The 16561-nt window shown below is 36.2% G+C and overlaps 1 protein-coding gene across 4 annotated transcripts in view; it reads right to left on the bottom strand.

The window, feature by feature from the left end:
• Positions 1 to 2693: 2693 nt before the first annotated feature.
• OLFM3 (olfactomedin 3) overlaps positions 2694 to 16561 on the bottom strand; it is a 224726-nt gene continuing 210858 nt past the window's right edge. For all 4 annotated transcript variants that reach the window (XM_061411035.1, XM_061411033.1, XM_061411034.1 and 1 more), the window contains 2 exons: positions 6913 to 7019; positions 2694 to 5792 (listed from right to left, as the gene is read on the bottom strand). In XM_061411035.1, the coding sequence (XP_061267019.1) occupies positions 5115 to 5792; positions 6913 to 7019 (785 nt within the window). In that variant the 3' untranslated portion in view covers positions 2694 to 5114. The remainder of the gene's footprint in view (positions 5793 to 6912; positions 7020 to 16561) is intronic.

Genomic DNA, 16561 nt, shown 5'->3' with positions numbered 1-16561 from the left:
TTTGAGAGAGCTCAGCTGAAATTCTATCACCTCTGCTAGCTTTGATTATAGTGATGTGTCCTAAGGCCTGCTTGACTTTGCATTCTAGGATATCTGGCTCTAGGTGAGTGATCATACCAACTTGATTATCCGTGTCATTTAGATTTTTTTTTATGGTTCTTCCATGTATTTTTGCTACCTCTTCTTAGTATCTTCTGCTTCTATTAGGTCCATACCATTTCTGTCCTTTATTGTGCCTATTTTTGTATTTTGCATGAAATGTTCCCTTGGTATCACTTGTTCCTTGGAAGAAAAGCTATGACAAATCTAGACAGCATATTAAAAAGCAGAGACATTACTTTGCCTGCCAAGGTCTGAATAGTCAAAGCTATGGTTTTTCCAGTAGTCATGTATGGATGTGAGATTTGGACCATAGAAATGGCTGGATGCCAAATCATCGATGCTTTTGAACTGTGGTATTGGAGAAGACTCTTGAGAGTCCCTTGAATAGCAAGGAGATCAAAACAGTCAATCCTAAAGGAAATCAACTCTGAATATTCATTGGAAGTACTGATGATGAAACTAAAGCTCCAATACTTTGGCCACCTGATGCAAAGAGCTGACTCAGAAAAAACCCTGATGCTGGGAAAGATTGAAAGCAGGAAGAGAAGGGAACAACAGAGGATGAGATGGTTGGATGGCATCGCTGGCTCAATATACATGAGTTTGAGCAAGCTCTGGGAGATGGTGAAGGACAGGGAAGCCTGGTGTGCTGCAGTCCATGTGGTTGCAAAGTGTTGGATGCAACTGAGGAACTGAACAACAACAAATAGCTTAGGGATGTAACTTGGTACTAAACTACATAGATGAGTATGATTTACCAGCAGGTTTCTTGCAGCTCTGTTCCTGAGAACGTGTTTATATTCACCATATTGCTTCATATCTATACCTACGAGTGATGTTTTAAGATGGTTATTTTTATGAAAGTACTAGGAATGCATGAAAAGGTACAAATTTATGTTCTTTCTATATTATTTTCAAGTCATGTTCAATAATAATAATTTATACTTGTAAAACTTATGTGGCAATCAGTGAACTGAGCTTCAAAGAAGGTATGTTTTCTGTCAGTTAGTTTGATATTTTGGAGACAAGGCAGACTGCAAATATGATTAAATTCTTCTAAACCTAAATTCTTCTAAACCTAAATTCTTCTAAACCTAAATTCTTCTAAACCACATAATTTTCAGGTGTGATTCAGAAAAAATCAGCCTGGTAAAGTCAGTTTGTGGAGGATTTCCTTCTGATTGGTTATGTGGTAGAGTAAACGCTTTTCTGTTCTTTGTTCAAGAGATTGCCATCAATGGAATTCATCAATTATAGTTAATAACTAAAAGTTTGGTGAAATTGGTTTTTCCTCCACAAGCTAATGTTTTCATTGTGTTTTTTTCTGGTAGAAGTTCAACAATTCAACAGAACACATTTTATTAAGCTCAGGACCTTTTCTGAAGAGTCATTGATTAGGACAAACTATCAGCTAAGAGATTTATGCTGATCTTACTCAATTTTAGAAACAACTCATTCCATGATCTAGATGTTAGTGTGGATACAGGCCACTAAGCTGAATGATATGCAGTGCCTCTGAGCCTTTCCAGAAATGATTGTTTGTAGCTATGAGAAGTCAGAGATTAAGGCTTTGTGTCATCCTACAGTATCTAAGTTATAATTACTGTTCCTTGCGTATTGTGCTAGGTAGACCACTTTATAGTAGCTTTTCTCATGGTTCACTTATCATGTGATGATGGAGAGGAAAAATATGCTTTATCAATAAACTGACATTATTTTATATTGTCATATAAGAACTCAGATTGTGCATTTAGTAAAGTGCACATCATACCTACCCTGTCAAGTTAGCAAGACGCCATTTTTAAAATTTATTTATTTTTAATTGAAGGATAATTGCTTTACAGTATTATGTTGGTTTCTACCAAAAGGGTGCCATTTTTTATTCTTTTTAAAGGACACATATTTCTAGGAGGCTTGGTTTTTAGAAACTATACAGTGTTGATGATTTTTCATATTTGTTCTAACTTGAAGGGATACTTAATTTTGCTGACAGTTGTATCCAGATTTAGCTTTTTCAGAAAATATTTGGTAATCCTGAGTGCTAAGGAGACCAGATAGGGTTTTTAAAAAATCTATTTAAGGAGAATAAAGCTAAGGAATAAATCTATTTAGGGAGAATAAAGCTAATACCATGTAAAATTTACCTTAGTAGAAAAGCAACTGGTTTCATTTGTTTATGAACATAAGTATAATTTTATATTTATGCTTTTAAAATAATTCTTCTGTTTGAAAGATTTGTACTTTTGATGGTACTTTCAGATCTGAAGACTATTTTCTTGATAGTACTAAAAATCGATTTTATGAAAATAAGATTTCATCAGAGAAAATACTATGAATTATAAAGATGAGATATATAAATATGGTGATAGGAACCATAGATAGAGATTTTGAGTTCATGATAAATATTATCACAAACTTATCACTATATGAAATGTTGCATATGGAAACTCACTATTTTCTTTCTTTTTTATCTCTACATTTTGGTAATGCTCTGACACACTGGCATTTTCTGAATGCATAGATATAAGTGCATGTGCAAGTAGTAAGTATTATGATTCAAGTTCCACAAAAACAAACGTCACACAAACACAGTCAGACCATGATCATATTATTATTTAAATGACATAGAAGTTTGTTAATGATCTGGTTAATTCAGAAAAATACCAGTTAAACAGTTCACTTAGAATTAAAACTTTCTGAGCTTGGATTTCTTTACTGATTGAATAACAAGTATGATTTTAAACAGTCAATGTTTCCCTCATAAAATTCATTTGTTGGACATTAAAAAAAAAAAAACAGTGATTAGAATAAGTTCTTATTTATTTCAGGCACAAACTGATAATTTATTAAGAAAACACTTTTAAACTAAGTGTTTAATGCAAATCACACTTTTAAACCTATATTACCCCCATTGCAGTGACAGTAGTAAAATCTGTGCTTGCTCTAGCAGCACATACACTATAATTGGATATGGTGATGAACTCTTCCATAGAAAACAATAAAGTGCTTTACAAGCCGTACATCTCACAAAAAAGCTGTGAACATCCAGGTTTTGAATTTACATTGTATCATATTACATTATTTCCTTGAAAGTAGTGGAGACCCAGATATCCACTAGAGGCCATCTACTAAAAATTCATTCATTTCTGAAATTGACTTTCTTCATACAAACTCTTGATGTACAAAATATTGGCTTAATATTTTTGTAGTGTGTGTACAATGACAAGTGAGTCCCCTAAATTTTCTAACTCTCAAAAGCAGAGGAGAACATATGTAAGTGTTTCAAAGAGAAGACAGCATTGCAAAAGAACACAGAATGGTCATTAAATCATGCTAATATCTTTTTGTAGGTTAAAAAAAATTGTTAAATTTTAACAATTTCAAGATTGAGTTTTTCATCCTAAAATGTTGATGGTAAGATATTTGAGAATGATATTTTACTTGTGACATTTGAAGTGAATTACTCTTTAAGAATTATTTCTTTATACAATGCCTTATCTGATTTATTATATCCTTACTTTACAAAGGAAATGATGATATTATGTATATGTGAAACTAAACATTTACAACAATATAAGTTATATATTGTTTATTATAGAATATACTTTTTAAATTGTAAAACCAACCCACACTGGTTTCCATAAAACTGCCTTAAGTATGAAGAAAGTACATCCAAAAACCATGACATGTTTCATATATATTGATTATATGTTTTTGGTGTGATTAACATAAGATATTATTAAAGCTCTGTTTTTTTTATTACACCACTTCTGCACACAATGAATCAGGGTAACAAGGGGTTGTCTTCTCATCTTGTGTTCTGAATTGATTATTTAAACATTTAAACCACTTGGGCAACTCCCAAGTTTTCCCACAATTTTCTTTTGTACAAATCTTGCCAACAGCTCTTCAGAATTTATAAGTCTAGATGACATTACAAAAATTTAATCTTAAGAGTTTTCATATGTGCTTCATGTATTTTTAGAATCCTGATATAAGGAGTTAATTATTGCCAGTTGTATGTAAAATTTAAGTTAAAACATTGATATACTTAATTATATAAGAACAAAATTTGCATGTGTAATAAATGAGTAGAGTCCAGTCCAGTTGTGACCATGCTGCATCTTTGCAAGCAACTATATGGGTTGCTTCCAGTGGAGTGAACAGAGTAGCTCATCCTTACTGAATCAGTTTTAGGATTCCATGTCAGTGATCCAATAAACTTGGGGTAAAATAAAGAATCTATGTAAGAGATCTGGCTTGATTTTCTTTTTAGTTTATAATGCTTATGTAAAGGAGTAGGTTGAGAAGATACTTCTTTCTTGACCACTCTCGAAAAGTGACCCATAATGATTACTGAGATTAAACTTCAGTGTATTTTATAAAAAAATATTACTTACTTTCACAGAAGTGAAGAGATACAATTGCACAATGGTGGTTACAATGGTAGAAATACGTATTGCCAATAAAGTGTTAGCAAGAGATTTAAAAATGACTGTACAGCACCGCATCAGAGAATCGTATAACAGCAAAATGATTAATATTATTTTCTCATATAAATAAGATCTTTAAATCTGTTTTAGAAATAAATGAGGGGAAAGTGTTTTTTCCCCTAATTCCTACCAAAATATTTTCTGATGTGGAGCAAAACACAGTAAAAAATGACAGATTAAAAAAAAAAAAAAGACATTCATGCATTTAAGCCACCATTAATCTCTGACTCTAATATAAGGCAGATCATTAATCTTTTGTAAAAGTATGACTTTAGCCACTTAAGCTCTTTTAGTGCTTTTCATGACAAGGACATGATAGGCCTTGTAAATTAAGAAGTTAAGATGTGTTTCCAACAGGTTAATTTATACAAGTTCAGATGTTTTTTGAAACACCAACTTTATAATAAAATAATGCTTTGGAGAAATGATGAAAGTTATAATAAAGAGAAAACAGAAGGGGTCCTATAGAGTTGATCACAAATGACACTGTTTAGATTGATGACAACAAATTACATTTGCTTATGTGTCATCCTCAGTCTTAATGATGTGGAAAAGGGTGACATTGAACAGGACCTGGTGACCATTGTTCCAGGCATACAGAGCTCTATCTCTTGCATTGTAGTCAAGCATGGATATGTGAAAGTATTGGTTATGAAAGGGAATGTCCGTGTACTCATATGTGGAGGTTTTGGTGGAATAGGAATAATACACCTTGGCTCCAGTTAAGTGGGAGTTGGTGACATACAGTGTCCCACAGATCATGAAGGATTCCCCTGCACTTCTCTTGGGATAGCCAGTGTTCCAGCTCTTCATCACCTCCAGTGTATCTTGGTTAAGTTGGCTGATGACAATATTGCCTGCATTCTGGTTAGTTGCATACACAGCCCACAGCCCGATTTCATCAGCCATTAAGTCGATGTCAGAGAACCCACCCCATGTGTAAGGATAAACGTTGTGAAAACCAGCATATTCCAGGCTTCGTTGGGCAAGCACTCTCCCCAAATCAAAGCTGTATTTGATGATGATGTTACTCTGATACTTGTTAAAATAAAGTGAGCCATTGTAGACAACATGGTTAGTTCCTGCCCATTTGAAAGGGAGGTTGTATGTTCTTGATTCAGCCCCACTGACAAAGTCAGCAATTGATTTGTACTCACGGACAATTTTATTGTTGGTATAACTGTCCATGTACCAAACCTGGAGAAAAGGGGGAAAATGGAATAATTAAATTATATACGTTTTTGAGAATTCCAAAATAAAGACACTAAGAATCAGGACATATTACTATTGTTATTCTCAGGCTCTGGAATGTTCTCTTTCTACTTACCTGCTGCAGTGTGATAGTACTGCAGACTTTGACAAAAAACAGTGGCATGGCCTATATGAAAAGGAACAATGTACTGCCTTGAAATTGATTTGTTTTTTTGTCCTTTCTTTTTTTATTGTTTTTAAAATTTTTGATCATTTGGTGCTTATCACTGAGTGAATCATATATCAATGCAAAACACATCACTTTGTTCATTTACCTGATCAACTTGATTAGTGATAATTGCAAAAATCATCACATTTGGAAAATTTATTTATTCCACCCCTTGCTCTGAAAAATGTATGGTCTACTTTTGTACATTCAACTTATTTTCCCTTTATGGACACCACAGAACCTTCTAGTAATAATTGTTCATTGGATCATCCTATAGGTACAAGCACCTTTTAATGAAATAATTTTACTAATTAAGCTACTAAACTTAATTGGATATAACTTGTTTGGATATAACCCTTGAGAATCCTAATGTATACTGAGTTCAGTAATAGAACATTAATAGAACCACGGTATGTTTCTAATATATTGATTTTCTTAATATGGATATTGCCAAATACCCTTAAAGTTTCAGCAACGGTTTCTTTAAAATTACCCCTAGATTCTAGGAATATGTGGCTTGTTTAGTGAATTGGTTAACTCTTGAGATTTTTACTTATTTAGTGTTTTTTTTTTTTTTACACTAAGGAGCAAATTATAGGAGTATATGGAGAATTTTGTCCACTTATAATTAGCTCTTTAAAAGCATAAAACAGGTTTAAAACCAGTAAAAATTAGGCTCACTATACTGATAAATTATAGGATAGAACATTTTACTAAAGTAAGTTTAACATATATCTGTAGATATGTTAATATTATCAAACTGAAAATATTTGCAAACAGTAAGTATAGTACTTTCCAAGTAGAAATTGATGTCCTTGAAAACAAGTGAATAATCTAGTAGACATAAAATTTAATAAAACATAATTCTAAGCAAAGGTATTTGAGGAAGCAACATACTCTGTTATTTTTCTCAGATGCTAGCGGATCTGTCATCCAAGCACCAAATCGGGTTCCAGATGTCTTGACTGTAATTGGGCCTGTGATTTTCATCAGTTTGCCACAGGCTGAAAATAGAGTAATATAAACATGTTGGGTGAAAATGGCCAATGATTCCAACACACATATTTACACCAACAGCAAAGAAACGAATCCTAAAACAAAACAAAGAGAATTAATATCATTTATTCTAAATAAATGATCATTCATGTTGGGTGCTAAGATTTAACTATAATTTGAATCATAAGTAGTGGCTTTTTCAGTGCTGTAAATCCAAAGTGTGGAGTTTTAAAATGAGAAATTATTTCTATAATCTGGACAGAAATAAATGAAGAAAGTCACTTTACCAATTCAGCTGCTGTTTCTAAGTAGTCAGAAAAGTTAAACTATCCATGGACCTGTTTACCTGATCTTCAGCTCAGCTTCCCCTCACCTCACCCTCTCTCTTCATGCTTTGAGACTTTGGACTACTTTTATAAGCCAGAAAGAATTCTATAAGCTGATTTTCAGTTTCTACTGGTAAATGAGCAGCTCCTGTGAAAGTTATTTTTATAGAATATAATAATAACACTGTAATCACAGTCTGCCTGAATGAGGTAAAGTTTTAAAGGGTAAAATGCCTTTAGGTCTGGTAGAGCAGCCCTAAGCTTTAGTAGAAGGGGAAAAAAAAAAAAATCCCTCAAAACTCAAGCCCTCAGACCCTGTAGTCCCATGCCATGAAAGATACAGAGTATAAATTGATATAATAAATGATACAAAATAATGACTGCTGAAAAATTATAGTTTTTATCACTCTAGTTATGAATAAAATCTTAGGAAGAGCTTAGACATCATAAGTGCCAAAGTCTAAATGAAAAAGGAACCCAGGCATTTTGTGAATTTTTTTTTTTAACAGCAAAATTTAAAAGTAATTTATCATACACATTCTGAGTGTCTATCAATGTTGACTTTGGTCTAAACAAAAAATATTTCCTATTCATTTATACCACTTTTTCCTTTCTGTTCTTTTTTTTCCACTTAAAAAATTGTTCTAAATGGCCCATGCTGCTTATCCACCTCTGCCTGTCCTTAGAATTGATAAAATTCTCCTTAGTAGCTGTTGGTTCCTGTGTGTTTGGAAAGAAAAGAACAGATTCCCAAAACAAATAAAGGGCAAAACTAATTGTAGCTTTGGGCTTATCCTGGCTAATTTTTCTCTATGTATGTTAATCATAAGAATAATTTATAACTGGCAGAATACTAAGCATGCAGCTAGAAAGATGATAAATGCTAACATTATATTTTGTTCTATTACTTTATTGATAACTACACAGTAAGTAATCTCCAGCTTTTTATAAAGTCTAAGCGCAGGAGCAGCCAAGAGGAGCTACCCACCGCCCGAGGCCAGGGACGGCGGCCCAGGCGAGCAACCCCACACCCAAGGAGCAGTGGCTGCGCAGGCGCAGGAGGGCCCAGAGGAGCTATTCCACGTTCAAGGTCAGGAGGGGGGCGGTGAGGAGATACCTCTCATCCAAGGTAAGGAGCAGCGGCTGCGCTTTGCTGGAGCAGCCATGAAGAGATACCCCACGACCAAGGTAAGAGAAACCCAAGTAAGACGGTAGGTGTTGCAAGAGGGCATCAAGGTAGACACACTGAAACCATACTCACAGAAAACTAGTCAATCTAATCACACTAGGACCACAGCCTTGTCTAACTCAATGAAACTAAGCCATGCCTGTGAGGCAACCCAAGATGGGTGGGATATGGTGGAGAGGTCTGACAGAATGTGGTCCACTGGAGAAGGCAATGGCAAACCACTTCAGTATTCTTGCCTTGAGAACCCCATGAACAGTATGAAAAGGCAAAATGATAGGCTATTGAAAGAGGAATTCCCCAGGTGAGTAGGTGTCCAATATGCTACTGGAGATCAGTGGAGAAATAACTCCAGAAAGAATGAAGGGATGGAGCCAAAGCAAAAACAATACCCAGTTGTGGATGTGACTGGTGATAGAAGCAAGGTCAGATGCTGTAAAGAGCAATACTGCATAGGAACCTGGAATGTCAGGTCCATGAATCAAGGCAAGTTGGAAGTAGTCAAACAGGAAATGGCAAGAGTGAACGTCAACATTCTAGGAATCAGCAAACTAAAATGGACTGGAATGGGTGAATTTAACTCAGATGACCATTATGTCTACTACTGCGGGCAGGAATCCCTTAGAAGAAATGAGGTAGCCATCGTGGTCAACAAAAGTCTGAAATGCAGTACTTGGATGCAATCTCAAAAATGACAGAATGATCTCTGTTCATCTCCAAGGCAAACCATTCAATATCACAGTAATCCAAGTCTATGCCCCAACCAGTAACACTGAAGAAGCTGAAGTTAAACGGTGAAGACCTAAAGACCTTTTAGAACTAACACCCAAAAAAGATGTCCTTTTCATTATAGGGGACTGGAGTGCAAAAGTAGGAAGTCAAGAAACACCTGGAGTAACAGGCAAATTTGGCCTTGGAATACGGAATGAAGCAGGGCAAAGACTGATAGAGTTTTGCCAGGAAAATGCACTGGTCATAGCAAACACCCTTTTCCAACAACACAAGAGAAGACTCTACACATAGACATCACCAGATGGTCAACACCGAAATCAGATTGATTATATTCTTAGCAGCCAAAGATGGAGAAGCTCTATACAGTCAAAAAACAAGACCAGGAGCTGACTGTGGCTCAGACCATGAACTCCTTATTGCCAAATTCAGACTTAAATTGGATAAAGTAGGGAAAACCACTAGACCATTCAGGTATGACCTAAATCAAATCCCTTATGATTATACAGTGGAAGTGAGAAATAGATTTAAGGGCCTAGATCTGATAGATAGAGTGCCTGATGAACTATGGACAGAGGTTCATGACATTGTACAAGAGACAGGGATCAAGACCATCCCCATGGAAAAGAAATGCAAAAAAGCTAAATGGCTGTCTGGGGAGGCCTTACAAATAGCTGTGAAAAGAAGAGAAGTGAAAAGCAAAGGAGAAAAGGAAAGATATAAGCATCTGAATGCAGAGTTCTAAAGAACAGCAAGAAGAGATAAGAAAGCCTTCTTCAGTGATCAATGCAAAGAAATAGAGGAAAACAACAGAATGGGAAAGCCTAGAGATCTCTTCAAGAAAATTAGAGATACCAAGGGAACATTTCATGCAAAGATGGGCTCGATAAAGGACAGAAATGGTATGGACCTAACAGAAGCAGAAGATATTAAGAAGAGGTGGCAGGAATACACAGAAGAACTGTACACAAAAGATCTTCATAACCAAGATAATCATGATGGTGTCATCACTGACCTAGAGCCAGACATCCTGGAATGTGAAGTCAAGTGGGCCTTAGAAAGCATCACTACAGACAAAGCTAGTGGAGGTGATGGAATTCTAGTGGAGCTATTTCAAATCCTGAAAGATGATGCTGTGAAAGTGCTGCACTCAATATGCCAGCACATTTGGAAAACTCAGCAGTGGCCACAGGACTGGAAAAGGTCAGTTTTCATTTCAATCCCAAAGAAAGGCAATGCCAAAGAATGCTCAAACTACCACACAATTGCACTCATCTCACACTCTAGTCAAGTAATGCTCAAAATTCTTCAAGCCAGGCTTCAGCAGTATGTGAACTATGAACTTCCAGATGTTCAAGATGGTTTTAGAAAAGGCAGAGGAACCACAGACCAAATTGCCAACATCTGCTGGATCATCGAAAAAGCAAGAGAATTCCAGAAAAACATCTATTTCTGCTTTATTGACTACGCCAAAGTCTTTGACTGTGTGGATCACAATAAACTGTGGAAAATTCTGAAAGAGATGGGAATACCAGACCACCTGACCTGCCTCTTGAGAAACTTGTATGCAGGTCAGGAAGCAACAGTTAGAAGTGGACATGGAACAACAGACTGGTTCCAAATAGGAAAAGGAGTACGTCAAGGCTGTATATTGTCACCCTGTTTATTTAACTTATATGCAGAGTACATCGTGAGAAACGCTGGGCTGGAAGAAGCACAGGCTGGAATCAAGATTGCCAGGAGAAATATCAATAACCTCAGATATGCAGATGACACTTACCCTTATGGCAGAAAGTGAAGAGGAACTAAAAAGCCTCTTGATGAAAGTGAAAGAAGAGAGTGAAAAAGTTGGCTTAAAGCTTAACATTCAGAAAACGAAGATCATGGCATCTGGTCCCATCACTTCATGACAAATAGATGGGGAAACAGTGGAAACAGTGTCAGACTTTATTTTTTTGGGCTCCAAAATCACTACAGATGGTGATGGCAGCCATGAAATTAAAAGACACTTATTCCTTGGAAGGAAAGTTATGACCAACCTAGATTGCATATTGAAAAGCAGAGACATTACTTTGCCAACAAAGATCTGTCTAGTCAAGGCTATGGTTTTTCCTGTGGTCATGTATGGATGTGAGAGTTGGACTATAAAGAAAGCTGAGCGCCGAAGAATTGATGCTTTTGAACTGTGGTGTTGGAGAAGATTCTTAAGAGTCCCTTGGACTGCAAGGAGGTCCAACCAGTCCATTCTAAAGGAGATCTGCCCTGGGATATCTTTGGAAGGAATGATGTTAAAGCTGAAACTCCAGTACTTTGGCCACCTCATGTGAAGAGTTGACTCACTGCAAAAAACTCTGATGCTCGGAGGGATTGGGGGCAGGAAGAGAAGGGGACGACAGAGGATGAGATGGCTGGATGGCATCACTGACTTGATGGACGTGAGTCTGAGTGAACTCCGGGAGTTGGCGATGGACAGGGAGGCCTGGCGTGCTGCGATTCATGGGATTGCAAAGAGTCGGACATGACTGAGTGACTGAACTGAACTGAACTGAACTGAAGCTGAAGATATTTCTTCTCTCTCTTATTTTTTTTTAGAAAACTAGATGTGATAGCATCTTTGTACATTTTATATAAATGAGTTACTTTATAATTTCCCAAGACTGGATAAACTGAGCCAATCAGAAGTCAAGTGGCATTATCTATATTGAATAGCAAGATCGTTGGTTAAACCTATTAGCTCAAGTTGGTATAAACTCATGAACAGTATGTGAGTAAAACGTATCAGTTTGAACTAGAAAAAGGTAAATATATCCTGGGTTGTGTTGTGCTTATTCGTGTCTAACTCTTTGCAACCCCATGGGCCATAGCCGGCCAGGCTCCTCTGTCCATGACATTTTCCTGTCAAGAATACTGGAGTGGGTTGTCATCTCCTACTCCAGGGGGTCTTCCTGACCAAGGGAATGAACCCAGGTCTCCTGCATTGCAGGCAGATTCTTTACCATGGCACCATGTGGTAAGCCCCAAATGTATCCTGAAAGAGTATAAGTTGAATGTATTCTCTGAATGCACTCAATAAGTGAAAGCTATATACTCTTTAATGGTGGCTTACATAAATATTTGTAAATGCACAGATGACAAAAGTGCATGAAAATTTAAAGTATATGTACGTTGAGATAGAAAGACATCCCTTTTACTAAGAAAACACCACAAGTAAAATATGTGGCTTCCTCCTTAGGTGTGAACAATAAATTATTTCATTGAACAAAATATAAATATCAAATGTAGGTGAAATATGAAAAGTAACTGACATGGATGATAGTGCTTTTATTGCCTTTATTTTGCAAGATCTCATCAAAATGATGGTAAAGAAGTAAAATGTGGGGGTGGGGGTCAAAGCAAAGAGAATGGTACAAAAGCCTTGAGAGGAGAAGAAATTTTTAACAGATTTCTAGAAGGCAGAAAGTGATGGAGAATGGTAATTAATTAAAGGTGTAGGATTAAGTGAGATGCAATCATGTCTGTGCAAAGTAGATAAGAGCTGAGGATGGAGCTGCTCTGCTTTGAAGAAAAGTAAGGGACTCAGCATCTAAGAGCACTCAAAATGTCAGTGCAGGAAGATCCTGAACTCACCTTCTTCCATGGATACAGCAAGTCTGCAACTACATATGGAATAGTTCCAATGGAGTATTATTCCCTTGGAAAGGGATCTGAAAGCTGAATGAACAGAGTCTCCACAACAAAGGGGACAGCATTGAGGTGGGTAGAAGAGGCAGAGGTGGGCCTCTTGACAAGAGAAAAACAAAGCACCAGATTAAAAAGTTCATGGACCATAGGTGAAGAGGATCCACTTCCTGATCTTTAAGCATCTTCTGGAGATGGGTAAAGCAACTGGAATACTACCTGTGGACTGAGACACTGGTGGGAGCAATTTTGCAATCTCAGGCCACCTTGCTGAGGCCAATGCTGGTGGTTGCCATTTTGAAATTCTTCCTCTAACTTGTTAGTGCCAGTGGGTGCAGAGGAGGTGACTGTTGCTTTTCATTCTAGCCATACACGTACAATATTGAATTATAATTTAAAAAGTTAATATAGTTGCAAAAACTTAAAAGTGGACATTAAAAAAGCAAAAGTCACATTTATATACTGCCTATTGAAAAATCATTCCCAGATTTTTATTTGCCATGCTTCCTTGCAGGTCTAGGAGGTAGTTGGAAATTGAAGATGCAAATAGTCTCCAGAATTGGAAGCTGTGAATCCTCTGCATTTTAATTTGATTTCAGTACTGTAAGCACTAGAGTGAAATTGTGTTCTCTAAACTTCTTGCTCTGTTGTACAATTAATAATGCAATCTCTCTCTCTTCAGTTTTTTTTTATCTTAAAAAGGTAGAATCCATATTATGAATTTTAACATTCATCAGTCACTTCATATAGGTGTTAAGATAAGCTAGTAAGTGATAACATTGGTTACTACATTTGCAGGAGCTGTACTAAAAGGTACTGATCATGTGATTCCAGTAGAATTGTTTTTTGTTTCAGAATAGTAAGTGATTATGACCTTGGAATAATATGTGGCTATTGAATATCTTTCTCTATAGAAGGAATAATTAGATTAAAAGGTCTTAAAAAATATCTTTCAAAGGTAAATAACATTACATGATCATTAAAAAAGTAGATACAAAGAATCTCAGATGCCATTTTAAATTAGTTCTGGAGATAGATCAATATAATGTACCACATATGAAACATAAAGTAGGATAATGTTCACCCCCACAAAACTTTATACCCAGAGGAAATAACCAAATGGTAACACAATCAATAATAAATTATGATGATGTCAGACTGTTTTGATACTGAAAGTGAATAGAGATTTTGTAGTTACAAAGTTTAATATAACATTTTAGATGGACAGACCATAAAGTTAAACCCCAAACTGGGGTTTTTAACCTGTCTTCTCAGCAAAATTGACCTGGTTGCCGTAGGGGGCCTCCAGTGTCTGAAGACTGAAATATAGCTTGGACAAAGCAAGAAGATGCAAAGCTCATATTTCCTTCAGTCATACACATACTTTAGATGTTAAGTTGTTTTCTGGGCTTAATGTTTTTTGGGACTAAGATTCTCACCATGAATCTTATGAATCAACATTTCTAGAAACATAACACTTTGGTGGTTTGGGGTATCTTGGCTTCTGAAGCGTTTGGCTCTACCCCAGCATTGTATCTATATGGCAAAGAGATACTGCTAAGCCTTGTATTGTTTAGACCAGGAATTAAGAAAGAAATTACACCAGAGGTTAAAAGCTTCTAAACCTCAACTAAAAATGACTTTGCTTTCCTCTTGCAGCAGTAGGATTTTCCTCTGACGTATGATAGAGGGTGAAATAAATAGTTATGATTTAAATGTGAAATAAGTATTTTTAAGCAACCATTTACTGAGAATTTACTATGTACCAGGACTGTGCTAGATACTGAGGGCATAAGGTGAACAGGAAGACAAAATAGGTTCATAGGTTCTAGCTTCTCAAAATATGATTGTTTACATGCTATCCTTTCTGTTCCTCTTCTTTTCCTTTTTTGAATTCCACTGGCAAGGAAAGTTAAGTAGAGTTTATTTCAGACCAAAAGTATTTGGAGAAAAAAAAAATGTAGCATTGAGTGCCCTAAATATCTGTTGATGATAAATAAAATTTATAGAAATTCAGCCCTGGGTACTGAACTATATAATAACACTTCCTTCATTAACACAGCCTTCTTAGATACTAAAAATTTATCTCATTTTAAGCCACATTTAACTGTACTCTTCTTCAGAACATACCCATGAATGGTCAAACATAGAAACAAGCAAATTCAACTAATCTCCCATGTTTTGTTTTCTGTAAAAAATGAAGGTGAGAGTCTTGAAAGGATAAGTTCAATGGAGTTATATTTGTCTAACAACATGGAGTTATTATGTCTAACAACACTTGATAAGGGTAGTGGTCTTATCTGTGTGAAAGTAACTTATGTCTATTATCTAGTAAATCAATATAAATTTACAAACATTTAACTCTGGGAGATTTCAGTGAATAGGTTTATAAGTTAGATGAAAAGCATTTTCAAAATATGCCTGTGAATCTGTGTTACCTCTGGTTTCAAATAAAAATGTTTTGTATCTAATCTGGCCAGGGAAGATCCTATAAATCCTTAAGAACTTTGTGTTTTGTGTACTTTGATTTTTCTCTGTATATCTTTCTGGTACCATTGTCTTTGTCTTTCCAGTACCATTCGGAATTTGATCTCAGCCCACCATAAGTTTTAATCCCAAAGTGACAGCCTTTCAGTAAACCAGTTGTTGTAATATTAATGTAAAAAGTACACTTGAAGTGAAGAATTCACTTTTGTTTTGTTGAACAAAGCTAGTGGAGGTGATGGAATTCCAGTTGAGCTATTCCAAATCCTAAAAGATGATGCTGTGAAAGTGCTGCACTCATATGCCAGCAAATCTGGAAAATTCAGCAGTGGCCACAGGACTGGAAAATGTATTTTCATCCCAGTCCCAAAGAAAGGCAATGATAAAGAATGCTCAAACAACCACACAATTGCACTCCTCTCACAGGCTAGCAAAGTAATCTCAAAATTCTCCAAGCCAGACTTCAGCAGTATGTACACCATGAACTTCCAGAATTTCAAGCTGGATTTAGAAAAAGCAGAGGAACCAGAGATCAAATTGCCAACATCCGTTGGATCGTTGAAAAAGCAAGAGAGTTCCAGATGCCAAAGCCTTTGACTATGTGGATCACAAAAAGCTATGGAAAATTCTTTAAGAGATGGGAATACCAGAGCTCCTTACTGCTTCCTGAGAAATCTGTATGAAAGTCAAGAAGCAACAGTTAGAACTAGACATGAAACAACAGACTGGTTCCAAATTGGGAAAAGCATACGTCAAGGCTGTATATTGTCACCCTGCTTATTTGACTTATATGCAGAGTACATCATGTGAAATGCTGGGCTGGATGAATCACAAGCTGGAATCAAGACTGCCTTGCTGGGAGAAAGATCAATAACCTCAGATATGCAGATGACCCCATACTTATTGCAGAAAGTGAAGAAGAACTAAAGAGCCTCTTGAAAGTGAAAGAAGAGAGTGAAAAAGTTGGCTTAAAACTCAACATTCATAAAACTAAGATCATGGCATCTGGCCCCATCACTCCATGGCAAATAGATGGGGAAACAGTGAGAGACTTTATTTTGGGGGGCTCAAAAATCACTGCAGATGGTGACAGCATCCATGGAATTAAAAGACACTTATTCCTTGGAAGAAAAATTTAGTTCAGTTC

Source organism: Bos javanicus, chromosome 3 (assembly GCF_032452875.1).
Source record: "Bos javanicus breed banteng chromosome 3, ARS-OSU_banteng_1.0, whole genome shotgun sequence".
Taxonomy (NCBI): Eukaryota; Metazoa; Chordata; class Mammalia; order Artiodactyla; family Bovidae; genus Bos; species Bos javanicus.
Note: the sequence above shows the minus strand (reverse complement) of the source record. Positions and strands in the feature narration are given on the sequence as shown.